This window comes from Bidens hawaiensis, unplaced genomic scaffold (assembly GCF_021521415.1).
Source record: "Bidens hawaiensis isolate Kalapana, Puna unplaced genomic scaffold, B.hawaiensis_p1.1 tig00013251_1, whole genome shotgun sequence".
In the NCBI taxonomy this organism is placed as follows: Eukaryota; Viridiplantae; Streptophyta; class Magnoliopsida; order Asterales; family Asteraceae; genus Bidens; species Bidens hawaiensis.
This window is the reverse complement of record NW_027492121.1, coordinates 158427-182092: the sequence shown is the minus strand read 5'-3', so window position 1 is coordinate 182092 and position 23666 is coordinate 158427. Positions and strand designations below refer to the sequence as shown.

The following is a 23666-nucleotide window of genomic DNA, read 5'->3' as shown; positions in this document are numbered from 1 at the left end:
GTATAGTTAGATAACCTGGAGCATACCATGTAATTACATATATATATGATTAGGAGTTTAGGACAAATTGCATATTTCATTTTGAATCTGATGACTAGGACTTGATTTATGACCTTGCAGTATTGATCCATGGAATTGTTTCACAAGTAAATGACATAATTACCCTTGAAAATCTCCAACTTAACGGACCAATTAAATACGCTCGAGTTTTGTATGATGGATGAAAGAGAAAATAAACCTTGGTGACCAAATACTTCTAAAAAAGGAGTAAATTAGGAACTAAATCCGAAAGTTTACTCAAACCACATTGATCAATCACGCAATTTACTCTATTTTGAGAGAGAAACCATATTAGATTCATTAGAGGTGACTAACATATAATAATAATTGTCTTTACAGATTTGTTTTAATAAATCTATGTTGATGGATTGTTAGGAAAAATCACATAGATTGCACAACGTTATTGCCAACTTTTTTCTATCATTTTAGTCTAAGCCATGCATTTATTATCAAGTCTCACATGGTTAGTTTTATAAATATTTATTTCTTAACTTTTGAAGCTATGAAAACTTTATTAACCAATTTAGGTTTATGCCAATAAGAATGAGGTCGATACAATAATAGGTACCGATACTAAATTTGTTAAACACTTGGTACCGGTACTGAAAATGCTCAGTTCGGTACTGGTATCGTAGGCAAATATATTGTTGAAACATTTTTTTAAGATTATTGTTAGATGTATTTACATGCATACCATGTCTTACTGTTTTCTCAAATATTTTTTTTAATTGTGCAACAGAGAACCTCATATTCAATTGTCTCAGGAAGAACTAAATGCAGCTGAAGAAAGTATGTTATCAAATTTGCAATTTTTTTCGGATAAAGTTGGTAGCTTTTAGGGAACACAGATTGACTTAGGAGATGATTATGAATTTTTACTTTGATAATAGAGGATGGGCCACACTAGCTATGAAATGGATATGTTCCTTATTTGAGGTTGGTAATTGTTAACCAAGTTTATTATATATTAGATTTACAATTCATCTTTAGTTTTGTTTGTTAACGCGTTGCGTCCCGAACCAAAATCACCATTTTTAAAGTGGCCAAATTTATATTTGTTAAATTAAATATGTATAAGTGAACAAGAGGTTTTTGTTGTTTAACCCGACCCATTGCCTATAACTTGACTTATATCTGCTGTGTAGATCTGTGTGAAATTAGTATTTTAAGGTTATGAATATTTGTATGTTTATAAATAAATAAATTGTGTTTTGTAGTGATGAATTGAGGCAACGAATAGTGATTTGAGTAAGTATCATATCTTAATTTTGTTTTAACATTTGCTTGTTTAGCCTTATAAGTTTGTTTTAACATGTGTGTTTAACCTTTTTGGTTGTTCTCTAGGTCCAGAATCTACATACTTTAGTACTGTATTGTTTGGTGACTTTGTTTAAAGGCTTATGCATTCAAGTAAATTTCAGCACGTAATTTTATGCAAAGGTAGAATCTATTTGTATCTATTTATGTGAAATTAGATTAACACAAATTTGCTAATTTACTAATGTAGGTGTGTTTGTTTTACCGTGTCTATAAAGGATGTGAGTATATAAAGGTAATGATAAAGTATAGATATAATAAAAATTATTTAATTAATAATAGAAGAAAAAACCTAGTTGTCATCAATCACCTTTTAAAACAGGAAGATATGTGAATGAGCATACCTTCTACTTACTAGTTCTTTATTTATACCATTTCATAATCTCATTACCGTTTTCTTTTCTCTTGTTGCTCTCACCTTTTTTTTTCTCTTATTGGCAAGCACGCTAATACTAATTTTTAATACTCTTTGTTTTCTTGCCTTTTAGATTCCCAGTATCACTAATGATCTATTATACTTTCAAGCTTATACGTATGGAGCCGCAGGTGTCATTGAAAGCAATATTTATACTATACTCTCTAGGATGGAGATACAATTGCAAAATATCTCACTGTTCTCATACCCTAGCTATAAGTGGGATTCTACCGGACATGGTTGTGTAAAACATCACCATGTATGTAATCTAATGAGCAACATATAATACACATATACCAAATACAATGCCACTGAACATAATGAGATAGCATAAGTATAACAAACCATAAGCCTGAAACTCATACTCATAAGATTAAGGTTGCTCAACAGCCAAACTGAGCAAGGGTCAGCTCAAGATCGGCTCAAATTTTTAAATGAGCTAGCTTGGTTGAAAATCTTTTACCAAGCTGAAATCTACACCGATCTAACCCTTCGCCCAAAGCATGGATTAGATATCAACCATAAGATTCATCAGAATCCACGTATGTAAAAGAAATCTGAGACGTTAGTTTGTAAAAAAATTAAACCATGTAATTTCTAGCTTCATAAAACTCCCAGCCTACCAAGTTTTCGGCCATATGGGGTGTGTCTTCTACAGCTGAAATAAGTAAAGGTCACAAAATTGATGGAGCGCCTTTTAAATCCTAAACTCCAAAATTATCATGTACAGACAGACAGACAAACAAACAGACAACTCTCTCCTCTGAGACAAAAGTATTTACAACTACAATAATAAGAAAACAACCTTCCTCACCTGATGCATCGCCTAGTCTTCAATCGTCTCAATCTCTCCCATCATAATCCTGTTGCTCACCACGTTAAACCCTAAAACCGCAGGACTCACCTTCTTTCCTTTCTTCCCCTTCTTCTTACCTCCTCCTGCCTTAGCAGAACCACCATCTGCCGCAACCGCTTTACTACCACCACCAACCACCTCAGAGTCCCAAAAAAGCCCTTCATTGCTGGATTTGAAATCCCCACTCAACTTTTGGTCATTCCCACCTTGGAAGGCGATCTCAAGCACGTCTGAAGGCAGGAAATCTTTGTAATTGAGAAACTTGTCTATGAACTCGTGATCAGGGTTATAAGATCCAAGGTTTTCCTTGAGCAGTATCTCTGCTTCTGATCTTGATTGCTTCAAGCAAAACTCCAGAAAACTTGTATCTACAACCATTAAATGTACGAAAATTAATTAAGAAATAAATCACTTAATGTAACACATTAAACTCAAGTTAACAAGTTGAGAGTCTGTAATACCTTTGGATCCAAGAAGTCTGACACTTTCACTCTTGCACCAGTCTCTGAAATCCATCGCCTCTGAACAATCACAATACAAAAATATATTTAAAAGCTTATTAACCAGTGTTATGGAACTAAAATTCTCTTAGATAGTGAGTTTACCAGAACGTTTAGCCAACACATCTTGTTTCCCCTTCAATGCAGGAGAAGAGGAAAGAGATGTTTCAGATCTGCCACTAACAGACTTCTGTCGGCCTATAGAAACTCCTTTTCCAGAAGTGTTCTTAGCCCAACTTCCTTGATTTGCAAGTTGTGGAAAATCAGATCTGCATGCATCAACCAAAAATACTCAACTTTGACACCAGAAATAAAACTTTAGATACCATTTAAATTAGGATACTTAAGTTCGGCTGGTCGGATGGGAATGAATAAAAAGAAAATGAAAACTCTTTTGAATGGCCCAACCAAGTCGGTGTACCGACTGTGAGTCGGTTGGAGCCCTCAAACCAACAATACAATTTGCCATTCAAATTTACATTATTTTTGGCACATGTATCTAAATGGAAATTATATCTTTTCAATAATACTTGTCAAATAATAAACATAAATCTATTTTATTCAAGAAAATATAATAAAAACACCAAAATTCATTAAAAAATTCTCTACTTATAGAGTAGAGAATTTTTTATTTAGAGTAATTTTTTTAAAAACAAAAAATATTTTATTACAGTAAAAAAATACAATACTTGGTGGTAAAATGACATTTCAAAAACCATCATATTAAAAGTAGACAAAAATACAATACTTGTTAATAATAATAATAATATGTTTTAATCCAAAGTATACATGGATTTTCACCGATAAAATCTAGGTATACACTTGAGGGAGTGAACCTTAAAAATCAGCTAACATTTTCTAGCAACCTACTACTTACACATTCACCGCTACAGGGACACCAAATCATCCCCATCTAATTCTCCTAACCACCTTATTTTTACTGTAGTTTGATCTCATTTCATCTTACATGGTGGTTAAAACAAGATGGGTAGGAGGATTTTAGACAGGCACGGTTGTGTAGCCCAACAGGATATCCAAGATTTCTTGCCAATGAGTCGCTTTCATTGCGGCCAGACAGGAAAAATAGACATGTATACTTTACTGGAAAATAACAGTTAGCTCGTAAATAGTAGGTTATTAGAAAATGTTAGTTAGCACCTCTCTAAAATGCGTATACCTAGATTGCAATGACAAAGCATCAAGATAATATAACATAAGATTATTAGCTGAGAATTTATTTATGTCTACTTTTATATGATGTTACTGGTTTTTTTGATAAGTCATCTGATATTACTGCACAGAGAACTTCTTTGCAGGTTGTGAAAACCAGGCATAAAACTTTGAAAGTGAAAGGTAGAAGAAGAGTGTACCCTTTTGTTTCTTGCTTGGGGTGATCTATTGGACCCCAAAACAGATCATCATCAATTTTGCTTTTGGATTGTGACATCATCTTGATAGGAGATGCCTTGACAGGAGACAGAGGTTTCTGTGCTGGTGTTGGCACTGATATTTGGGAAGAACCCTTTTTCTCTTGTTCCTTGAGAATGTCCCTCAAAGAGGTTTGTTTTGCAACCTTACCTGAATCAGTAGACCATGCTGGAGCAGGTGCCGATGTGGCAGTCTCCCCTTTCCAGACGACATAATCTCCAAATGAAGGACCAGAAGGGATGGCTGGCAATGGCGCTGCAACCTTCTCCTGACGTGAGCTTTTGGCTTTCTCATTTGGACTGGAGCTCAAAGGAATTTCAACAGTAGCAGCAGCAACAGCAACCTTGGCTGACGCAGCTTTAGCTTTTGCAGACTTTTTGCGGCTCCTTTTTGACTCTTTAGCTTCAATGAAGTTACCTTCATCTATCAAATCAGAAGTTGCAGATGTCTTTTCACTGGATTTCATGGGCTGCACATCTTCAGCCAAATGATCATGCAACTGGCTCTTGTTCTGCTGCTGCTGGTTCTTGGAAACATCAGAAGTGGTCCAATCATTCTTGGTTTCAATAGGCTTGTTGTCTAAATTGCCAACAATACCAGCCCAAGGGGTGCCGGATATACTCATTGACTTTATAGATGTTGAAAGATCAGAAACATTCATCTCTGCATGGGCCTGAGCCTGAGCCTGAGCCTGAGCCTGGGCCCTCCGCTGCTCTTCCTGCTGAATTTCTAACAGTGACTTTGGCTTAAACCCGGGAGCAGGCTTCCAAGCTCGTTGGCTAATTTGAACTTGTGTGTTATCATGTGGATTAACATCACTAGAAACGATTGCATCCTCTTCAGTAACACCACTAGATTTGTTCACTACAACTTCAGCCTCATTGACCTTTGTAAATTCAGGTTCAGATTGCGTAGGCTGCTGCGTTTTAGATGCTGACTTGACTGTGTCAGAGGATTGTGCATTGGAAGCCTTCTGTTTCTTTGACTTCTTCTCAGAAGCTTTCTTAACCTCACGAACTTCAACCGGTTTCTCTTCTTCCGGAGCACAGACTTCGTTAAATCGTTCACTTTGAACCGTTGGTGGCTCCTGCAAACTAGCATCATCTTCGACAGCTCCCACAACCAAATGTTTTTCATAATGGTCAACGGGCTCTGAAACAAAGCCAGCATTGGAAACAGGTATCGTATCATTTTGACCTATTTTCAAATTGGCTGCCAAATTCTGCCCCTGTACCTCAGCTTCGTTTTGTTGCATTGTATTGCCCATAAACTGATGTGGTAAATGCACAGAAGCTTGTGGGCCAACTGCAGGCATATGAGCAATTGCATCCGGCATATTAGGAACGTGATTTTGCAAACTCTCATGTGGGAATACAAGTTGATCCACTGAAGGATTGGGAACAGATAGCCCAGGTGTCAACATTGGTCCACAAGACTGCTCACCAAACCTTTGTTGCATGGAATGTTGCTCCTTGAGTACTTGGGAGAGAAGTTGCTGGCGCATCATCTGCTGCTGCATCTGTTCTTGTTTTTGTTGCTGCTGCTTAAGCAACAAATATTCATCCAGCACTGATAGATGTTGTGTAGGTATGGGAATCTGAGGATTCATGTGTTGCTGTTGCAATAAATTAAAATTTGATCTTGAGGGAGCCCAGAAGAAAGAAGCTTTTCAGTGGTTAGTGGACCAGAAGGATTGTCAAATTGTAAACCTGCAAGTGAGGGCATAATTTGTGCTGGCGGTCTTTGTTGGACCCCAAAAGCTGACTGAACAGAGAACTGTGGGTCCAACCCGGACCCACCTTGAACAGGGAAGTTAGACCAACTGTTCACAGAGGAGGTTGGCCTATCTGATAAACCTTGAAGAATATTCATGAACTCAGGGTTTGAAGGGTTTGAAAATATGTTTGATTGTGGAATTGTGGTTGACTGAAGAATATCAGGTTGAGGGCCACTCCCAGACCAAAGTGATTAAGGATTAGATGAAGACTTTTGTCTTTCAAGCTGCATCAGTTTAGCCAATTGGAACAGGTTATCCCCACCCTCTGTTCCTCTGGCTGTAATTGAAGAAGAGTTCCCAACGTGCCCCTGCATACCTTCAGAGAGACCACCACTCATGAGGGACTCTATAAACCTATTCTCGGCTTCTTTAGTAGATCCTTGCTGAAATACTGGGTCACTTTTAATCATAGCATGCTCACCCAACCCTGCTTGAACCTTACTACTAGTGATAAACCCAGACATACAGGATTCATCATTGATTTCAGTTTGTTTGACAGGGGTAAATCCGGGTGGTGGTCGGACTTTTGCACGCAAGTGAGCATGACATCACCAAGTAATGCAAATGGTGAGTCTTGTGGTGCATTTGCAAGACGTACTAGCAAATCTATCCCAAAGTATCCAGCTTCAAACCACCCAATGATATCACTGCCAGTAAAAGGACCTTGAATCGCACCCTGAGGATCTTTGTAAAAAAGAACTAAATCTTCGGGTGCAGGCTGAGAAACTACCCTTGTTTCATCTCTATCTATAATTCCTGGTGGTTGCCTTTTGATAACTGGACTTGTTAAACTGCTACTCCAGTCATTGGTTATATTCTTTTGGGGCTGTGACCATGACCTCATGTCGCTGGAGATGTCCCTCGAGTCAACTGAGTTTGGTTGACCACGTCCAATGGATAATGATCTCCAAGGTGTACCAGGCTGACCTGGCATCTTTGATTCTCTAATATTTCCTTTGTCATCATTTCTTGCATAAGGATCACTTTCTCCAGTTGCTGCAAACACAAAATAATATATGGTCAATACTCATACTTTCAAGTGTCTTGAGAGTGATAATAAAATATGAATAAATACTTTTGAAGCTGCCAGCAGTCTCGTCTCTATAGTTGTCAGAAGCAAGCGACATATCTTCTCTACTACCTGATCAAAGAAATCACATTCGACAACAATCAAACAACAAACTCAATGTTACATTTTCATAATCTTAATAAAAGTGAAATCTCTGAACCAAATTTGTTTCTTCTTGATTGGCCATCAACCGCATTAAGCCCACCGGGCCCATCTTTAGTAATTTGAGGAGCACCACTACCTAGAATTTCCCCTTTGTCAATCCCCTTCAATATAAACTGCAAACAAAATAGCATGATTTAATCCTATTACAAGTCTATTTTAAGGTAATTACTATTTAATTTTACCAATTCTTCTGGAGTAGGTGAAGTAAGTGCAAGTGGGTCAAGTACTTCATCCGGTGTTAGTGAGGGCACTGGTATAACACCATCTAATATCATTCCGCTGGCTTTCATATCAGTTATCCTGTACACATCAAGCAGCTTTGTCCTGCTATATCTCATAGTTGACATGTCATCAGGCCCTCTGTCACCCACGTCAGTAAGGTACTGTGAATTAGTAGAAGTGTTATTCATAGGGGCGTCCCTTCCACGGCCAACAGAAAACGTTGAATTATAATTTTCACCACGTCCCCGGCCATGGGAAAACATAGGGGTTGGCTTGTTTAAGCCTGGGCTTTGCTGATGTGGCGGGTCCACTCTTCCTCGGTTGAGTGCCGAGTTGGATCTCCATGGGCGAGGATGGTCAGCCTTCCGTTCATGAGGGACGTCATGCTCATGTGTGACATCAGTTTCCTTGTTATCTGGGCCCCACCTTGTGTTCTACTTACTTTCACGCCGCTGAGTCTGATCATGGTTTGCATCCTTGTTACCAGAATCACCCCATTTTTCAGATGGTGTGTTCCACTTACTCTCACGCCGCTGAGTCTGATCATGGTTTGCATCCTTGTTACCAGAATCGCCCCATTTTTCAGATGGTGTGTTCCACTTACTCTCGCGCCGCTGAGTCTGATCATGATTGGCATCCTTGTTACCAGAATCACCCCATTTTTCAGACGGCGCATGGCGTGAGTCACCATAGTGTTTTCCAGATGAGTTGCTGTCAACCCACCCGTCCACTTTCCGGTTATCTCCACCTCCAACCTCTTTTTCACCCTCACGCCGCCTGTCCTTGCGAACAAAGGTACTTGTATCTCTCTCCTCGTCACGCCATCTTTCACGGTTATCAAGCACAGATGGCCTAAACACATCCTTCTTCTTTTGGGAATCAGGGGTATGATTGTCATTTCCAGGTGATTTCATAAACTCCACACGGTTTCCAAATGTTGGGAAAGGACTGGCGGGGGCCTCCTGTAAAACACAAGAAAAGAAAGCTATTTAACAAACAAAAAGTTGAATATTTAAAATAACCATCTTAAAAAGTACAGCTGTCATATACCCCAGCTAAAGCTCCAGTCTTGCTCTCCCGGGTTTCGAGTGAAGCCACTGTGGCGAGAGTGGAGTGGAACCGTCAGTCACTTGCACATCTACACAATAAAAAAAGCAAGAAAAAACATTTAGCAAATCCAGACAGAAGTATAAATACAATAAGCATCCAGCAATCAAGAACATTTTTTTTGAATTTTAACCACCACTCAAAAGGTTCAATAAAATTGTACTGTCAAACAACGTCACCAGAGTAAGTATAACTAAATAAGAAGCAGCCAAAAAAGTTTGTAGCATTAACAGATACAAAACCAGTGTTAGGACTTAGGTGTTAACTGTATAATCATATATGCTGGCATGTAATCTTCAAAGAAGCCCTACATCTTAAGCCCTCAGCTACGACAAAATTTAATTTGTTACACTTGCTTCTCGCAGCAGCAATAAACAACAGCAGAAACAAGTATTTAAATGCAAATTATTTTAACACGCCTCTGTTTATGACCAAACAAACTAAACCAATTGAGCTGTCAATGCATATTTGAGGTGAAAAACAAAGCATGAAACGACAAATTAGCATACACAAAGCAAAATAAATAAATTGATAAATATATATAGTTATACACATACATAATAAAGAAAGCGGTAACTGCTGTCACTATCCAGATGAACACAAATTATTCGTTTAAAACCCTAAATATTCCACCGTAGAGTTAAATCGTCAATAGAACACCATTTCGTAGTCAAACAAATACATGCCCTAACGAGAAATACGAAACGGCGAATAAATATCCAGCTGAACAGCCATCAGCAGATAACAAAAACAACAAGTTGGCGACTAATACATTCAGAAATCGAGAAAATAAAGAGTGAAATGTGTAGATATAGGATAGGGTTTTGCGAAATGAAAAGGAGTTAGGGTTGAATTGATGAACCTGTGGAGATCTGAGAGGAGTTATGGAGAGTAGTCGAATCGGAGTTAGTGTTGCAGCCGGCCATTGATGATCAGAGGAAGGAAGGAGGAGCTTCGTAGGGTTTGTGTTTTGTCTTGACTGCGGGATGAAGAAATGTGTGAGCACCAATGCGGGGGAAATATATACAAGGGACCCCAAACCCACCCAAGATAAAACTAATATTGTTCGGTTTTAATAATCCAAACTATTAACCACATTCACGAAGACCAGGCCATACCATCTTAGCCACCGTCCAACTCACGGTTGCGAATTCAAGCAAAAAAAGGGTCGGTGAGCGCTTTGTAACATGGTTCACGAGTCAAGCTAGCGTGGGTTCAAGCTTGAAATTAAACGAGACAACTCGGTTAGGCTCAAGCTCGGCTCTGTTGCAAAAATGAGACGGCTTTAAAGGCCTTGTAAAGCCTCTTCTGGTTTGGTGGAGAACGGTGGTCCCTAAAAGAATGCAAATTGAACATTTTATTTTATTCAATTTGAGTCTCTCGTTGTCCTCTCTATTAAGGAGGTAAGAGTAAGAGGACCCCACCCTGGGTTGCACAAAATAATTGTGGCGATCCCACCATTGACTTTAACCGGTTTACCATATTTCATGTTTGCAATTTAGTTTTTCTAAACACTTAGTAGTTTTTTAACATGAGATATTGTAAGAGATGGGACGTCGTCATAGACATCAAAATCTGCTTAATTAGAGAAGAAAAATGGGATTAAAATCTATATGAACCATTATATAATTATAATGTTTCCCTAATATTCTTGTTTTGGTGAACCCAGTTTGTATCTTTTGTTTTTTTAAGATTTAAGTCCATTTTATAAACAAATGTTTGTTTTTATGCTTTGCTTGATCTTTGAGATATACTTTGCTTGATCAGACAAATGTTGTGGACAACCATCAAATTACAGTCGTGATAACAGCAAGAATGAACAAAGAAACGCCAAATGTTGCTATGAACCATCTTTGTCGATTCCCACAAAAGAACTGGATTTTGGCAACATGAACAGAGAGGCCATAACAAAATGACGCCTCGCACAAAATAGCAAAACTTGGTTACAAGAATGAATAAGACCAACACCAAACGAATACATGATTCACTGTAAAATAGCTATTTTTTAAAAGAAATGCTATACTAGGGTAAAACTCAAAGAACCATTTATGTTTATTTGAACACTTTTAACTTATAACATTTTATATTTAATTAACTTTATACATTTTATAGAAAAGGTTTTCATAAAGAAGCTTAATCTGTTTACTTTATAACAAATCAAAATAAAAATATTATCTTTCTATAGTACAGACACAACAAAATAGTATGAACTGAGAAGTAGCAAATAAAAGGAAAAAAACTTGTATGTTATCCCAAATTAAAGGTCACAAAAGATGTCATTTCTAGCTTCATAAAACTCCCAGCCTACCAACCATTCGGCTATTAGGGTTGTATCTTCTACAGTTGAAACAAGTAAAAGGTCACAAAATTGATGGAGCACTTCTTAAACCCTAAACTCCAAAATTATCATGTACAGACAGACAGACAGACAGACAAACAGACAACTCTCTCCTTTGAGACAAAAGTATTTACAACTACAATCATAAAAAAAACAACCAACCAGCCAACCCTCACCTGATGCACCGCCTACCGCCTAGTCTTCAATCGTCTCGATCTCACCCATCATAATCCTGTTGCTCACCACGTTAAACCCTAAAACCGCAGGACTCACCTTCTTTCCTTTCTTCCCCTTCTTCTTACCTCCTCCTGCCTTAGCAGAACCACCATCTGCCGCCACTGATTTACTACCGCCACCAACCACCTCAGAGTCCCAAAAAAGCCCTTCATTGCTGGATTTGAAATCTCCACTCACCTTTTGGTCATTCCCACCTTGGAAGGCGATCTTAAGCACGTCTGAAGGCAGGAAATCTTTGTAATTGAGGAACTTGTCTATGAACTCGTGATCAGGGTCATAAGATCCAAGGTTTTCCTTGAGCAGGATCTCTGCTTCTGATCTGGATTGCTTCAAACAAAACTCCAGAAAACTTGTATCTACAACCAAAACATTTAAAAAAGTGAATATGTAATATATAAATAAAAACATTGAAAACAAGGTGAGAGTTTGTAAAACCTTTAGATCCAAGAAGTCTAGCACATTCACTCTTGCACCAGTTTCTGAAATCCATAGCCTCTGAATAATCACAGTACACAGTTATAATCAATCTCAGTAATGTTTGAAAAGAAGCCGTCTTCTCTTCACTTGGCTGTTATTTTATAATCCTGTTTTAACTATTGGTCCTCTTAAATATAGTGCAGTAGATTTGTCAAATGTGTTCATGGTTTGAAACGACCTTCAATCTTTTCTTTTTTCAAATATTTTGTCATGTTATGCTGATTACATTGTAAATACCGTTTACAATATTATAAAAGCGAAAAACGATGTAAAAAGGAGTTCTTATAAAATGTTGTGTTAAAAACACGCTAAAACTGCATATTAAACTAAACTGGGTTAAAAACATAGTCACATAAATCGCGGTACACTCCAGTACGGGTACACGGTTAGCTAGGCTAGACGAATTCAGTACGGAGGAGGGTAGGTTCATTTCAGTACGAACCGGTATGGTTCGAGGGAATTAAAAAATTAATATATAAGTTATATATATTTTAAAAAATAAAAGTTATTTATTTAATAATATAATTTTCTGTTTATTACATATATATATATAGAAAAGGGTTAAAATAAAAATACATAGTTTTGTAGGAAGAATAGGAATAACACAAAATTTAGAGTTAAGAAACTATTTAGCATAAATCCTTAATCCTAGGAAACTATTTGGTAGTTTAAAAACTACCAATCTCAACCATTAGATCATAAATCCAATGGCCTAGATTGATTCTTACTCTTCCTAGAAAACTATTTCTTTTTATTATAATCCACCCTATATACACAGAATCACAGATATTCAAATGTAATTTTATGAAATAGCTATATTATATTGTAATATATAAATTTTAGTAGTAAAGTATAGGGTTAATATTAATAAAAATACAAACTTGAGGGTGAAAAATGAAGTTTTATGGAAGAAAAAACTGAAAAAATAGCAGCAGCGCTGCTACTTCAGAAAACCGTTTTAGGATTTTGGTCATGGGAGCCAAATCTTGAACCCAACTAAATACCGATTTCAGAAAACCCCCAATCGAATTGGAGTGTTGTACAATCGTGCGCGAATTAGGCTTCAATTGAATCGACGTACCAACAATTCCAATACATGTTTTAAGGTTCAATTGGATCAACGACTGCTGTTCTTGGTTCGCAAATTGAACCCACGATCGGAACGAAACGAATTCTGACCCGGTACGAAATGTACCAATACGAAATTCGCGGGGGAACTGAGCGATTTATGTGACTATTGTTAAAAAATCTGCGGAGTTTAAGTCGATAACTTTCGAGTACTTTTTCAGATAACCCGTGTCGACCCATACGCATTTTTGCTAATACCGTTTCTGACCCAAACCAAAATAACCAGCTTTTAAAGCCACTGGTCCAGACCCAAACCCGTCCCAAACATGTTACCCTGCCCATTTTGCCACAAACTAATCAGCATTATGGAGCTTAACATTATCGCAAACAAAGTGACTTTACCAGATCGTTTAGCCAACACATGATCTTGTTTTCCCTTCAATGAAGGAGAAGAGGAAAGAGAAACTCCGGGTCTGCCACCAGTAGACTTCTGTCGGCTTATAGAAACTCCTTTTCCAGGAGTGTTCTTAGACCAACTTCCTTGATTTGCAAGTTGTGGAAAATCAGACCTGCATGCATCAACCAAAAATGTTTTAAAGAAAGCAATATCAATGTTAAACATGCATTAATTAAGATAAAAGGAAAGTTTAGGATATACCCTTTTGTTTCTTGCTTGGGGTGATCTAATGGGCCCCAAAACAGATCATCATCAATTCTGCTTTTGGATTGTGACATCATCTTGATAGGAGATGCCTTGACAGGGGATTGAGGTTTTTGTGGTAGTGTTGGCACTGATATTTGTGAAGAACCCTTTTTCTCTTGTTCCTTGAGAATGTCCCTCAAAGAGGTGTGTTTTGCAACCTTACCTGAATCAGTAGACCATGCTGGAGCAGGTGCCGATGTGGCAGTCTCCCCTTTCCAGACAACATAATCTCCAAGTGAAGGACCAGAAGGTATGGCTGGCAATGGCGCTGCAACCTTCTCCTGACGTGAGCTTTTGGTTTTCTCGTTTGGACTGGAGCTCACAGGTATTTCAACAGGAGCAACAACAGCAACCTTGGCTGATGCAGCTTTAGCTTTTGCAGATTTTTTGCGACTCCTTTTTGACTCTTTAGTTTCAATGAAGTTACCTTCATCTATCAAATCAGAAGTTGCAGATGTCTTTTCACTGGATTTCATGGGCTGAACGTCTTCAGCCAAATGATCATGCAACTGGCTCTTATTCTGCTGTTGCTGGTTCTTGGAAACATCAGAAGCGCTCCAATCTTGCTTGGTTTCCATAGGCTTGTTGTCTAAATTGCCAACAATTCCAGTCCAAGGGGTACTAGACATACTCATTGACTTTAAAGATGATGAAAGATCAGAAACAGTCATCTCTGCCTGGGCCTGAGCCTGAGCCTGAGCCTGAGCCTGAGCCTGAGCTTGGACCTGGGCCCTCCGCTGCTCTTCCTGCTGAATTTCTAGCAGTGATTTTGGCTTAAACCCAGGAGCAGGCTTCCAAGCTCGTTGGCTACTTTGAACTTGTGTGCTATCTTGTGGGTTAACATCACTATAAACGATTGCATCCTCTTCATTAACCACACTAGATTTGTTGACTACAACTTCAGCCTCATTGACCTTGGTCAATTCAGGTTCAGATTGCTTAGGCTGCTGCGTTTTAGATGCTGACTTGACTGTGTCAGAGGATTGTGCCTTGGAAGCCTTCTGTTTCTTTGACTTCTTCTCAGAAGCTTTCTTAACCTCACGAACTTCAACTGGTTTCTCTTCTTCCGGAGCACAGACTTCGTTACATTGTTCACTTTGAACCATTGGTGGCTCAATGACATCAGTTGGTGGCTCCTGCAAACTAGCATCATCTTCGACAGATCCCCCAACCAAATGTTTTTCATAATGGTCTACAGGCTCTGAATAAAATCCAGCATTGGAAACAGGAATCGTATCATTTTGACCTGTTTTCAAATCAACTTCCAAATTCTGCCCCTGCACCTCAGTTCCGTTTTGTTGCATTGTATTGCCCATAAACTGATGTGGTAAATGCACAGACGCTTGAGGGCCAACTGCAGGCATATGAGCAATTGTATCCGGCATATTAGGAACTTGATTTTGCAAAGTCTCATGTGGTGGGAATATAAGTTGATCCACTGAAGGATTGGGAACAGATAGCCCAGGTGTCAACATTGGTCCACAAGACTGTTCACCAAACCTTTGTTGCATGGAATGTTGCTCCTTGAGAACTTGGGAGAGAAGTTGCTGGCGCATCATCTGCTGCTGCATCTGTTCTTGTTTTTGTTGCTGCTGCTTAAGCAACAAATATTCATCCAGCACTGACAGATGTTGTGTAGGTATGGGAATCTGAGGATTCATGTGTTGCTGCTGCAATAAACTTAAAATTTGATCTTGAGGGAGCCCAGAAGAAAGAAGCTTTTCAGTGGTTAGTGGACCAGAAGGATTGTCAAATTGTAAACCTGCTAGCGAGGGCATACTTTGTGTTGGCAGTCTTTGTTGGACACCAAAGCCCGGCTGAACAGGAAAATGTTGACCATGAAGTGAGTTGTCCAATCCGGACCCACCTTGAACAGGGAAGTTAGACCAACTGTTTGCAGAGGAGGTTGGTCTGTCTGATAAGCCTTGAAGAATGGACATAACTTCAGGATTTGAAGGGTTTGAAAACATGTTTGATTGTGGAACTGTGGTTGCCTGAAGAACTTCAGGTTGAGGACCACTCCCAGACCAAAGAGAGTAAGGATTAGACAAAGATTTTTGCCTTTCAAGCTGCATCAGTTTGGCCAATTGGAACAGGTTATCTCCACTCTCTGGTCCTCTGGCTGGCATTGAGGTAGAGTTACCAAAGTATCCCTGCATACCTGTAAAGCAAACAAATTTGATCATAAAAAAATATAACAAACATCATACCACCTGTTCTAAACTATGAAAGCAAATTCAATTTTAAAACAGACCTTCAGAAAGACCACCACTCATGAGAGACTCTATAAACCTATTCTCAGCTTCTTTAGATGAACCATGTTGAAAAACTGGGTCGTTTTTCATCATAGCATGGTCACCCAACCCTGCTTGAACCTTACTACTACCACTAGTGATAAAACCAGGCATACTGGATACATCATTGATTTCAGTTTGTTTGGCCGGAGTAAACCCAGGTGGCGGTCTGGCTTTTGCACGCAGGTGAGGCATGACATCACCAAGTAATGCAAATGGTGAGTCTTGTGGTGCATTTGCAAGACGTACAAGCAAATCTATCCCAAAGTATCCAGCTTCAAACCACCCTATGACATCACTGCCAGTAAACGGACCTTGAATCGCACCTTGAGGATCTTTGTAAAAAAGAACTAGGTCTTCAGGTGAGGGCTGAGGCTGAAAAACTGTCCTTGTTTCTTCTCGGTCTATAATTCCAGGTGGCTGCCTTTTGATAACTGGACTAGTTAAACTGCTGCTACTCCATTCATTGGACATATCCTTTTGAGGTTGTGACCATGTCCTCATGTCATCAGGCAAGTCCCTTAAGTCACCTGAGTTTGGTTGACCACGTTGTCCAACTGATAATGATCTCCAAGGTACACCAGGCTGACCTGGCATCCTTGATTCTCTAATATCTCCTTTGTCATCATTTTTTATATAAGAACCACTTTCTCCCGTTACTGCAAACAGAAATTGATTGTCAATTCTCAAAATTTCAAGTGTCGGAAAATAACACAAAGTAATCTGAATAAATACTTTTAAAGCTGTCAGTAGTTTCATCTCTATAGTTGTCAGAAGCAAGCAGCAGATCTTCTCTACTCCCTGCTCAAAAAGCCATATATATTGATCATATAACAAACTCACTCTTACATATAGAAAATATTGATAAATAGCATTTTGTGTACCAAATTTGGTTCTTCTTGACTGAGCATCAACCGCATTAAGTCCACCTGATCCATCTTTAGTAATTTGAGGAGCACCGCTACTTAGAATGTCCCCTTTGTCGATCCCCTTCAATATAAACTGCCAACAAAATGAATACATTATTCCTGATAAGTTTTACAAAAAGTGACTTACTATTTAACCTTACCAATTCTTCCGGAGTAGGTGAAGTAAGCGCAAGTGGATCCAGTACTTCATCCTGTGTTAGTGATGGAACTGGTACCACATCATCTAGCATCATTCCACTTGCTTTCATATCAGTTATCCTGTACACATCAAGCAGCTTTGTCCTGCTATACCTCATAAGTGACAAATCATCATTTTCTTTCTCACCTACAGGGACACCCCTTCCTCGCCCAACAGAAAACGTTGGATTATAATGTTCACCACGTCCCCGGCCATGAGAAAACATAGGAGTCGGCTTGTTTAAACCCGGGCTTTGCTGATGTGGCGGGTCAACTTTTCCTCGGTTGAGTGCTGAGTTGGATCTCCATGGGCGAGGATGGTCAGCCTCCCGTTCACGAAGGACGTCATGTTCATGTGCGACATCAGTTTCCTTGTCACCTGGGCCCCACCTTGTGTTCCACTTACTCTCACGCCGCTGAGTCTGATCATGGTTTGCTTCCTTGTTACCAGAATCAACCCATTTTTCAGATGGTGTGTTCCACTTACTCTCACGCCTCTGAGTCTGATCATGGTTTGCATCCTTGTTACCAGACTCACCCCATTTTTCAGATTGCACATGACGTGATTCACCATAGTGTTTTCCAGATGAGTTGTCAGTCCACCTGTCCACCTTGCGGTTCTCCCCAACTCCAACTTCTTTATCACCCTCCCGCCACCTGTCCTTGTGAAAGGTGTTTGTCTCTCTTTCCTCATCACGCCACCTTTCACGGTTATCAAGCACAGATGGCCTAAACACATCCTTCTTCTTTTGGGAATCAAGGGTGTGGTTGTCATTTCCAGGTGATTTCATAAACTCCATGCGGTTGCCAAATGTTGGAAAAGGACTGGTGGGGCCATCCTGTAAACAAAGAAAGAAAGGTACTCAGCAACCAAAACTGAAAATACGTGAAGCTTCTGTGTGTAAAAGGTACAACTGCCACATACTCCAGTTAAAGCTCCTGCCTTGTTCTCTCCAGGTTTAGAGAAAAGCCACTGTGGTGAAAGCGGAATGGAACTGTCGGTCCCATGCCCATCTACGCAATTAAACAACCAAAAGAAACAATTAGCAAATCCACATAAGATATACATTCAATAAGTATCAAGTAACCAAGAGCAGAATTAACTATCATGCAGAAAGTTCAACAAGATAGTATCGTTAAAATAACTTCATTACAGCCTAGATGTCTCATCAGTAACAGAAAGCATAAAGTCTAAACTTTTATCCAAGTGAACCTGAGTCAGATATAAACCAATTTTTTTGTAGAAATAACAAATTCAAGACCAGTGTTAAGATATTAATGTCATTTTTATAAAACTGAATCACGACAAACACACGTTTAAAGTACTCATTAAAAAACCATTTTATTCATTATCCTCGCTTTTTGAACACATAAGCATCATTAAATAGTGCTTATAGCTACAAACACATAAAATAAATCCGTAAGTAGCATACTACTAATTGCCTGCACAGTTTAAACACAGACAACTCTTTGTGGAGAGTAAAAATACATAAATCAACCTTTAAATGTTAACTTTTGTAAACTTTAAAACTACAAAAATCAAAAACTGAACTGCAAATTGTTATCAGTGCACCTCCGTTTCATCAGAGCATATAAGCATGAAACAGCAATTTAGCCTCACCATATAGGACCTTTTAAACATATATATGATAACAAAAGAAAGCACTAACTGATGTCACTCTCAGAACACACTTGAAACCCTATGAATCAACCTCAACATAAATTAGTTTCAAAACCCTAAATATCCCACCGTAGAGTCACATCGTCAATACAACACCTCTTCCTAACCATTCCGTACACAAACAAATAAATACAAGCCCTAACGAGAAATACAAAACGGCGAACAGATATCCGTCACATTTAGCGGCTGAAAAACCAGCAACAGATAACAAAAACAACAACTTGGCGAATGATAATCAATAGACATAATAAGATAGGGTTTATTGAAATGAAGAGAGGAATTAGGTAATTGATTAAGTAAGTAAGAAAGTAACCTCTGGAGATCTGAGAGGTGTTGAGTGGAGAATCGATACCGGCCATTGATGAAATGAAATGAAATGATGATCGAATACACACAGACGCCAAGGGTTTGGTTTGTGTTTTGACTGCTGAAAGAAAGTGTGAGCGAGATAGACACGAATGCGGGGGAAATAATATATCAGCAACGCAAGGGCAAACGTACTGACTCACTTGAGATAATAATAAAAATAATAAAATAATAAAATTAAGTTTTACGATATTAGGGTTTGTAACGTCATGTGTTGTCCTTGAATCCTGGACATAGATTATTCTGTCATTTCTTGTCGGTGTTACTTACTCATCATGTTTGTAACATCATGTGGTGTCCTTGAATACCGGATATTAATTATTATGTCTGACTTATCGTATCAGCTCCCTGACAGTATAACACTACATATCTTTACTTGATTAATTAGTCAAAGGATGTGTGGGAATGACGTGAGCTGTGTTTAAAGTGTGTCTCCGAGTTAATTGAATCTTTAATGGTTGATTTGTTACGTAAGCTATGATTTGATTTTTTTATTTTTATGTAATTTTTTTAATGTGTTATGTGAGTTTATATTCATGGAATTAAAGTAGCAATTAACATGTTTCTAGTTTGGTGTTGATCTGGGTGGCTTTAATATAGAATTTTTAGATGTTTCGTTGTTTATTTGTATATCATCTCTACTTACATGTATCATTGTATTGTAAAAACTAGTTTTTCTTTACTTTATTGGGAAGAATATGTATTAATTTTTTTTATCAATAATTGTTGGGGTTACATTTTTAATTTTGATAAGATCGTAGCTCAACTGTAAAACTAACAATTGAATGTGTTTAAGCCATTCTTGGCCGTTGGTCTCCAAGTACTTCATGCACCTTTTTACATCCACCTCATCTACTCGCTCTTCAAAAAATGTCAAACAATTGCATATCAGAGATGCTCTCAAGCACAAACTTGTCGATTAAAATTTGTTACCAACAAGATCTCATACGTAGTCGATTTCTCATAGTTTGACTCTTAAGGTATTACGTATGATGTTGTTGAGTGAAGATAATATTATCGACACATTTTCAGTCAACAATGACGATGGAGACAAGTGGTACGTCTCAAACATGAAATCTTAAAAAAATATTTAATGAGACTTCTCAAACTCTCAAACAAGAATCTCACAATATCGCAAAATGAGCATAGACAATCGAATCAAAGGATTAAGAGCTACAAGACTTTTATGAGAAACTTGATAATAGCATACATAATACATTGAGTTTATTAGAATCTCAAAGATGGTCTTCAACGATTGAGAAGATGAAGACATATACACTTCTTCTCCTCTTTTTATCAAAACACACTTGTAACCAATTATGCGCTAGGCTCATATTGGACTTATGCCCCTCAAAGCTATGCCCATACGAATCCAATCCAACAAGCATTTATTCTTTGCTAATGCCTCATGAATCAAGTGAGTAGTAGTTAAAGGTCATTAAAGCCCAACAAGTAAAAACATCCTAACATAAAAAGAAACACAATACTAAATATTAGAAAACACTACACAACCATATGTTTGACGTTGAATTGAATATATATATGTGTGTGTGTATTTCTAGAAGTTATTTCTCAATGAAAGAAAGATCAAACTCAAAGAATAAAAAAAATTGAAGATATCATGTATTTAATTTGTTACGTTTTACATTTAAGCTCGTACTGTTATACATATCCCATGTGTACGGTAACGTTGTTAAGCTAGACTTTTGGTTTACAAATGTAAGGTACTTGGGTAAACTCAATAGTCAACCACAAGCATTACAACATATGGATACTTGCTACTCAATATTTCTTAAAAAAATGAATTTTGAAAGTAACTTTTACTTTCAATTAATAATTAGCTTATTTGATATACTACTGTCTTATTTTTTTCACCTATTAAAGTTTGTTTTTATGATTTTTTATATATAACACAAATCGAGCTACATCTGGATAATAGGTGAGCGAGCAACAAGCTGCGCCGCTATCCCCTTTTGAATCGCAAAGCCTATTCTACTAAATATAAATCCTTGGTTCCTCGGGCTCTGCGAGTCACTGTGGACCACCTTTTGCACCCGCTCCAAGAAGTGAACCGCCTCAGGAGCTATGGATCCAAAAGTGTCGAAGGCAAATGGAATGAACACGTGCTGATTCTCCAAACACGCTGTCTCATGCTTAGCAACCTTCCTAGATTCCGCTCTCAAAACCGCCTGTCACGGTACGAAGCCACTGTCTCTCAGCCCCACCAACGGGGACACCCCAGTGAGGTCAACACACGCATGCTTACCCCCGCCCAGCCAAACACCAGAACATCCGCAGGACGCAGGGTAGATCTACACTCTCGCGGATCAGTCAAAAAGTTAACATGTGCCTCTTTCTTGGCTGAGATCCCGGCACGTCTAAGCACATCCCATAAGACATCTCTAACCCAGTCATGACGATACTTGAATCCCGGCAATTCCTTACAGCGGAGGGCATGCTCACCAAATCTATCTAAACAAGCTTTTTTACAAATGGGCCATGATTCATCTGGAGGGACAAGAGGAATCATAAGCCGGTATTTAAGGATGACTCTGTATTCAACTGCCGACATCCGTTGCCCAAGACCTTCAATGGGCACAACAGTCAAAAAATCCTAGGCATGAGCCCCCTTGAGACAAGCTAAAACTGCATTTTGTCTCGACTTCATATCGAATCGCTCCTCCAAATCATGTATGTGTTTACCATAAAGAGCACTCGCCAAGGTTTGTCGAGGTTTCTTGGGGGCGGTCTCCTTATCAGTAAAACCGCCTATATCAAGGTCCGGGAGAGTTGTTCCAATATTACCAAGTGCAAAAGAGTAGTCAGGATCTACCCCCATAACACCAACGTTTCGCAGGATGTGGTCCTGCAATTTCCACGACCGGGACCTGGAAGCCACAAAGGCATATGCGGAGACATCCTCAGCCGAGAAAATTCCTAAGCCTCCACAACGCATAGGGAAGGAAGCCAACCTCCACTGGAGGTCCCCAAAATGCGGTCCTCCACACACAACAATATTTTCAATTGCCCCCCGCAGGCCCGCATCAAAGATGGACACAGCCTCTTTGACATGTTCAGGCTGACAGGTCCGGAGCCCAAACACTAACTTAGCAACCCCCATGCACGAGCGCAACAAAAGGAGCTCACCTTGGGGGTCCCTCAGGTCCGACAGGCATTTAATTAATTTATTACTTTGTTAATTTATTTTGTTCAAAATGTGTGTTTAAATTGATTTTATTATTCAATCAAGATGCATTTTTTTTATCATTATCTAGCAACAAGATGGGTGATATTTCTCGCAAATTCATCATTGTGGATTGTGCAATATCGAAAAACAAATTCTTTTAAGTGTTAAAAGTAGAAATTTTACAACATTTTCAAAATACGAAACCTCGAATATTACCATTACATGTGGGTTCACCACCAAACAATACTTAGAATGAGACCTAACTCAATTCTTTAGATTTAACACATCTAGTTATGGATATTTAGTATGTATGGAAAATTAAAACTCATCATAGCTTGATCCTCGTTTTTCTTAATAACAAACATAACCGACGTTGTGTTCATCACGTCGTCGATAACCAAAATAACCACAGTTGCATAAACTATATAGTCTATTGACAATAAATTGAAGTTAACAAAAATACACCAAACTCTATTAAATAAACCGAGCCAAATCCAATCCTTCATGTAGTCCTCTGATATATAACATAACAACCCTACAAGCACTATACCAATTTTGGGTCGTTTATTTTCTCTCTAATGTTTAATAAAGACAATTTTTTCTTGTAATATGACGATTTTAACATAAAGAAACATTGCCATTTTTTAAAATGAAATATCAGCTTTATACTTGGATTTCACGTGGATGGTTCATATAAAACTAAAGGGAGAAATGAATGATGATGCTAAAATGATACGTTTATGTCAATGTCAAGTAACACACCATGACCAATACCAAAAGATCACATGTTGATGAACAGTGGTGCATAAAATGCGCATAGTCGATGCATAGATTTATCGTTATCGATCATGTTATGTAGGGACATATTGAACAAATCAAACTTTAAAATTCAAGCCAAACAATGAAACACACATGTCATTCAGTGTAAAGTCAGGGTCATCATATTTAGGTACAAATAATGTGTTTTTAAGTTAGAGTTTACTTTTTTATTTTATATATATAAACCAAAACAATTTCCTTTTAATAATAAAGCAAGTTTATAATAATTGTACTAGTAAATTATTGAACGTGAGAATCATTCTACATAATCTTGATGTTGAAAGCATAACAAATCCATTAAGTAACATATCTCTATTTAAGGTATATATCAAATAATGCATTCTTGTCACATTTACCAACCTACCATTCTTTTATTTAAATGCAAACAAATTAGTTTGGTGAAGAAAATAAAATATACTAAAAGAAGTAAAAAGGAAGAAAAAAATACTAACAGAAGTTAAAAAAAATCCCAAT

At 38.2% G+C, this 23666-nt stretch overlaps 1 protein-coding gene and 1 pseudogene across 3 annotated transcripts; both read right to left on the bottom strand.

The window, feature by feature from the left end:
- Positions 1–2394: 2394 nt before the first annotated feature.
- On the bottom strand, positions 2395–9930 carry LOC143543708 (protein ESSENTIAL FOR POTEXVIRUS ACCUMULATION 1-like; annotated as a pseudogene). The gene is made up of 10 exons (XR_013137128.1): positions 9779–9930; positions 8847–8947; positions 8407–8771; positions 7770–8244; positions 7583–7700; positions 7429–7494; positions 4519–7349; positions 3254–3417; positions 3110–3169; positions 2395–3016 (listed from the first exon to the last, which is right to left on the bottom strand). The product of XR_013137128.1 is annotated as a protein ESSENTIAL FOR POTEXVIRUS ACCUMULATION 1-like (transcript).
- A 1143-nt stretch (positions 9931–11073) lies between these two features.
- On the bottom strand, positions 11074–19279 carry LOC143543707 (protein ESSENTIAL FOR POTEXVIRUS ACCUMULATION 1-like). 2 transcript variants are annotated; one of them, XM_077035967.1, is made up of 11 exons: positions 19134–19279; positions 18065–18153; positions 17103–17978; positions 16918–17035; positions 16769–16834; positions 15994–16692; positions 14465–15900; positions 13695–14434; positions 13439–13605; positions 11927–11986; positions 11074–11847 (listed from the first exon to the last, which is right to left on the bottom strand). In XM_077035967.1, exons 1-11 carry the CDS (start codon positions 19177–19179, stop codon positions 11450–11452), a joined length of 4695 nt encoding a protein of 1564 aa, XP_076892082.1. In that variant the 5' UTR covers positions 19180–19279; the 3' UTR covers positions 11074–11449. The 2 variants fall into 2 exon arrangements, with proteins under 2 accessions (XP_076892082.1, XP_076892081.1); XM_077035966.1 differs by having other exon boundaries at positions 13695–15900.
- Between the last annotated feature and the right edge of the window lie 4387 nt (positions 19280–23666).

Excerpts from the sequence above, each read along its gene's own strand:
- LOC143543707 (XM_077035966.1), bottom strand. The coding sequence starts at position 19,179 with ATGGCCGGTATCGATTCTCCACTCAACACCTCTCAGATCTCCAGAG. Across the intron at positions 16,835-16,917 it reads GTCAAGAAGAACCAAATTTG|GGAGTAGAGAAGATCTGCTG; the intron begins GTACACAAAATG and ends CTTTTTGAGCAG. Across the intron at positions 11,848-11,926 it reads TAGACTTCTTGGATCTAAAG|ATACAAGTTTTCTGGAGTTT; the intron begins GTTTTACAAACT and ends TTTTGGTTGTAG.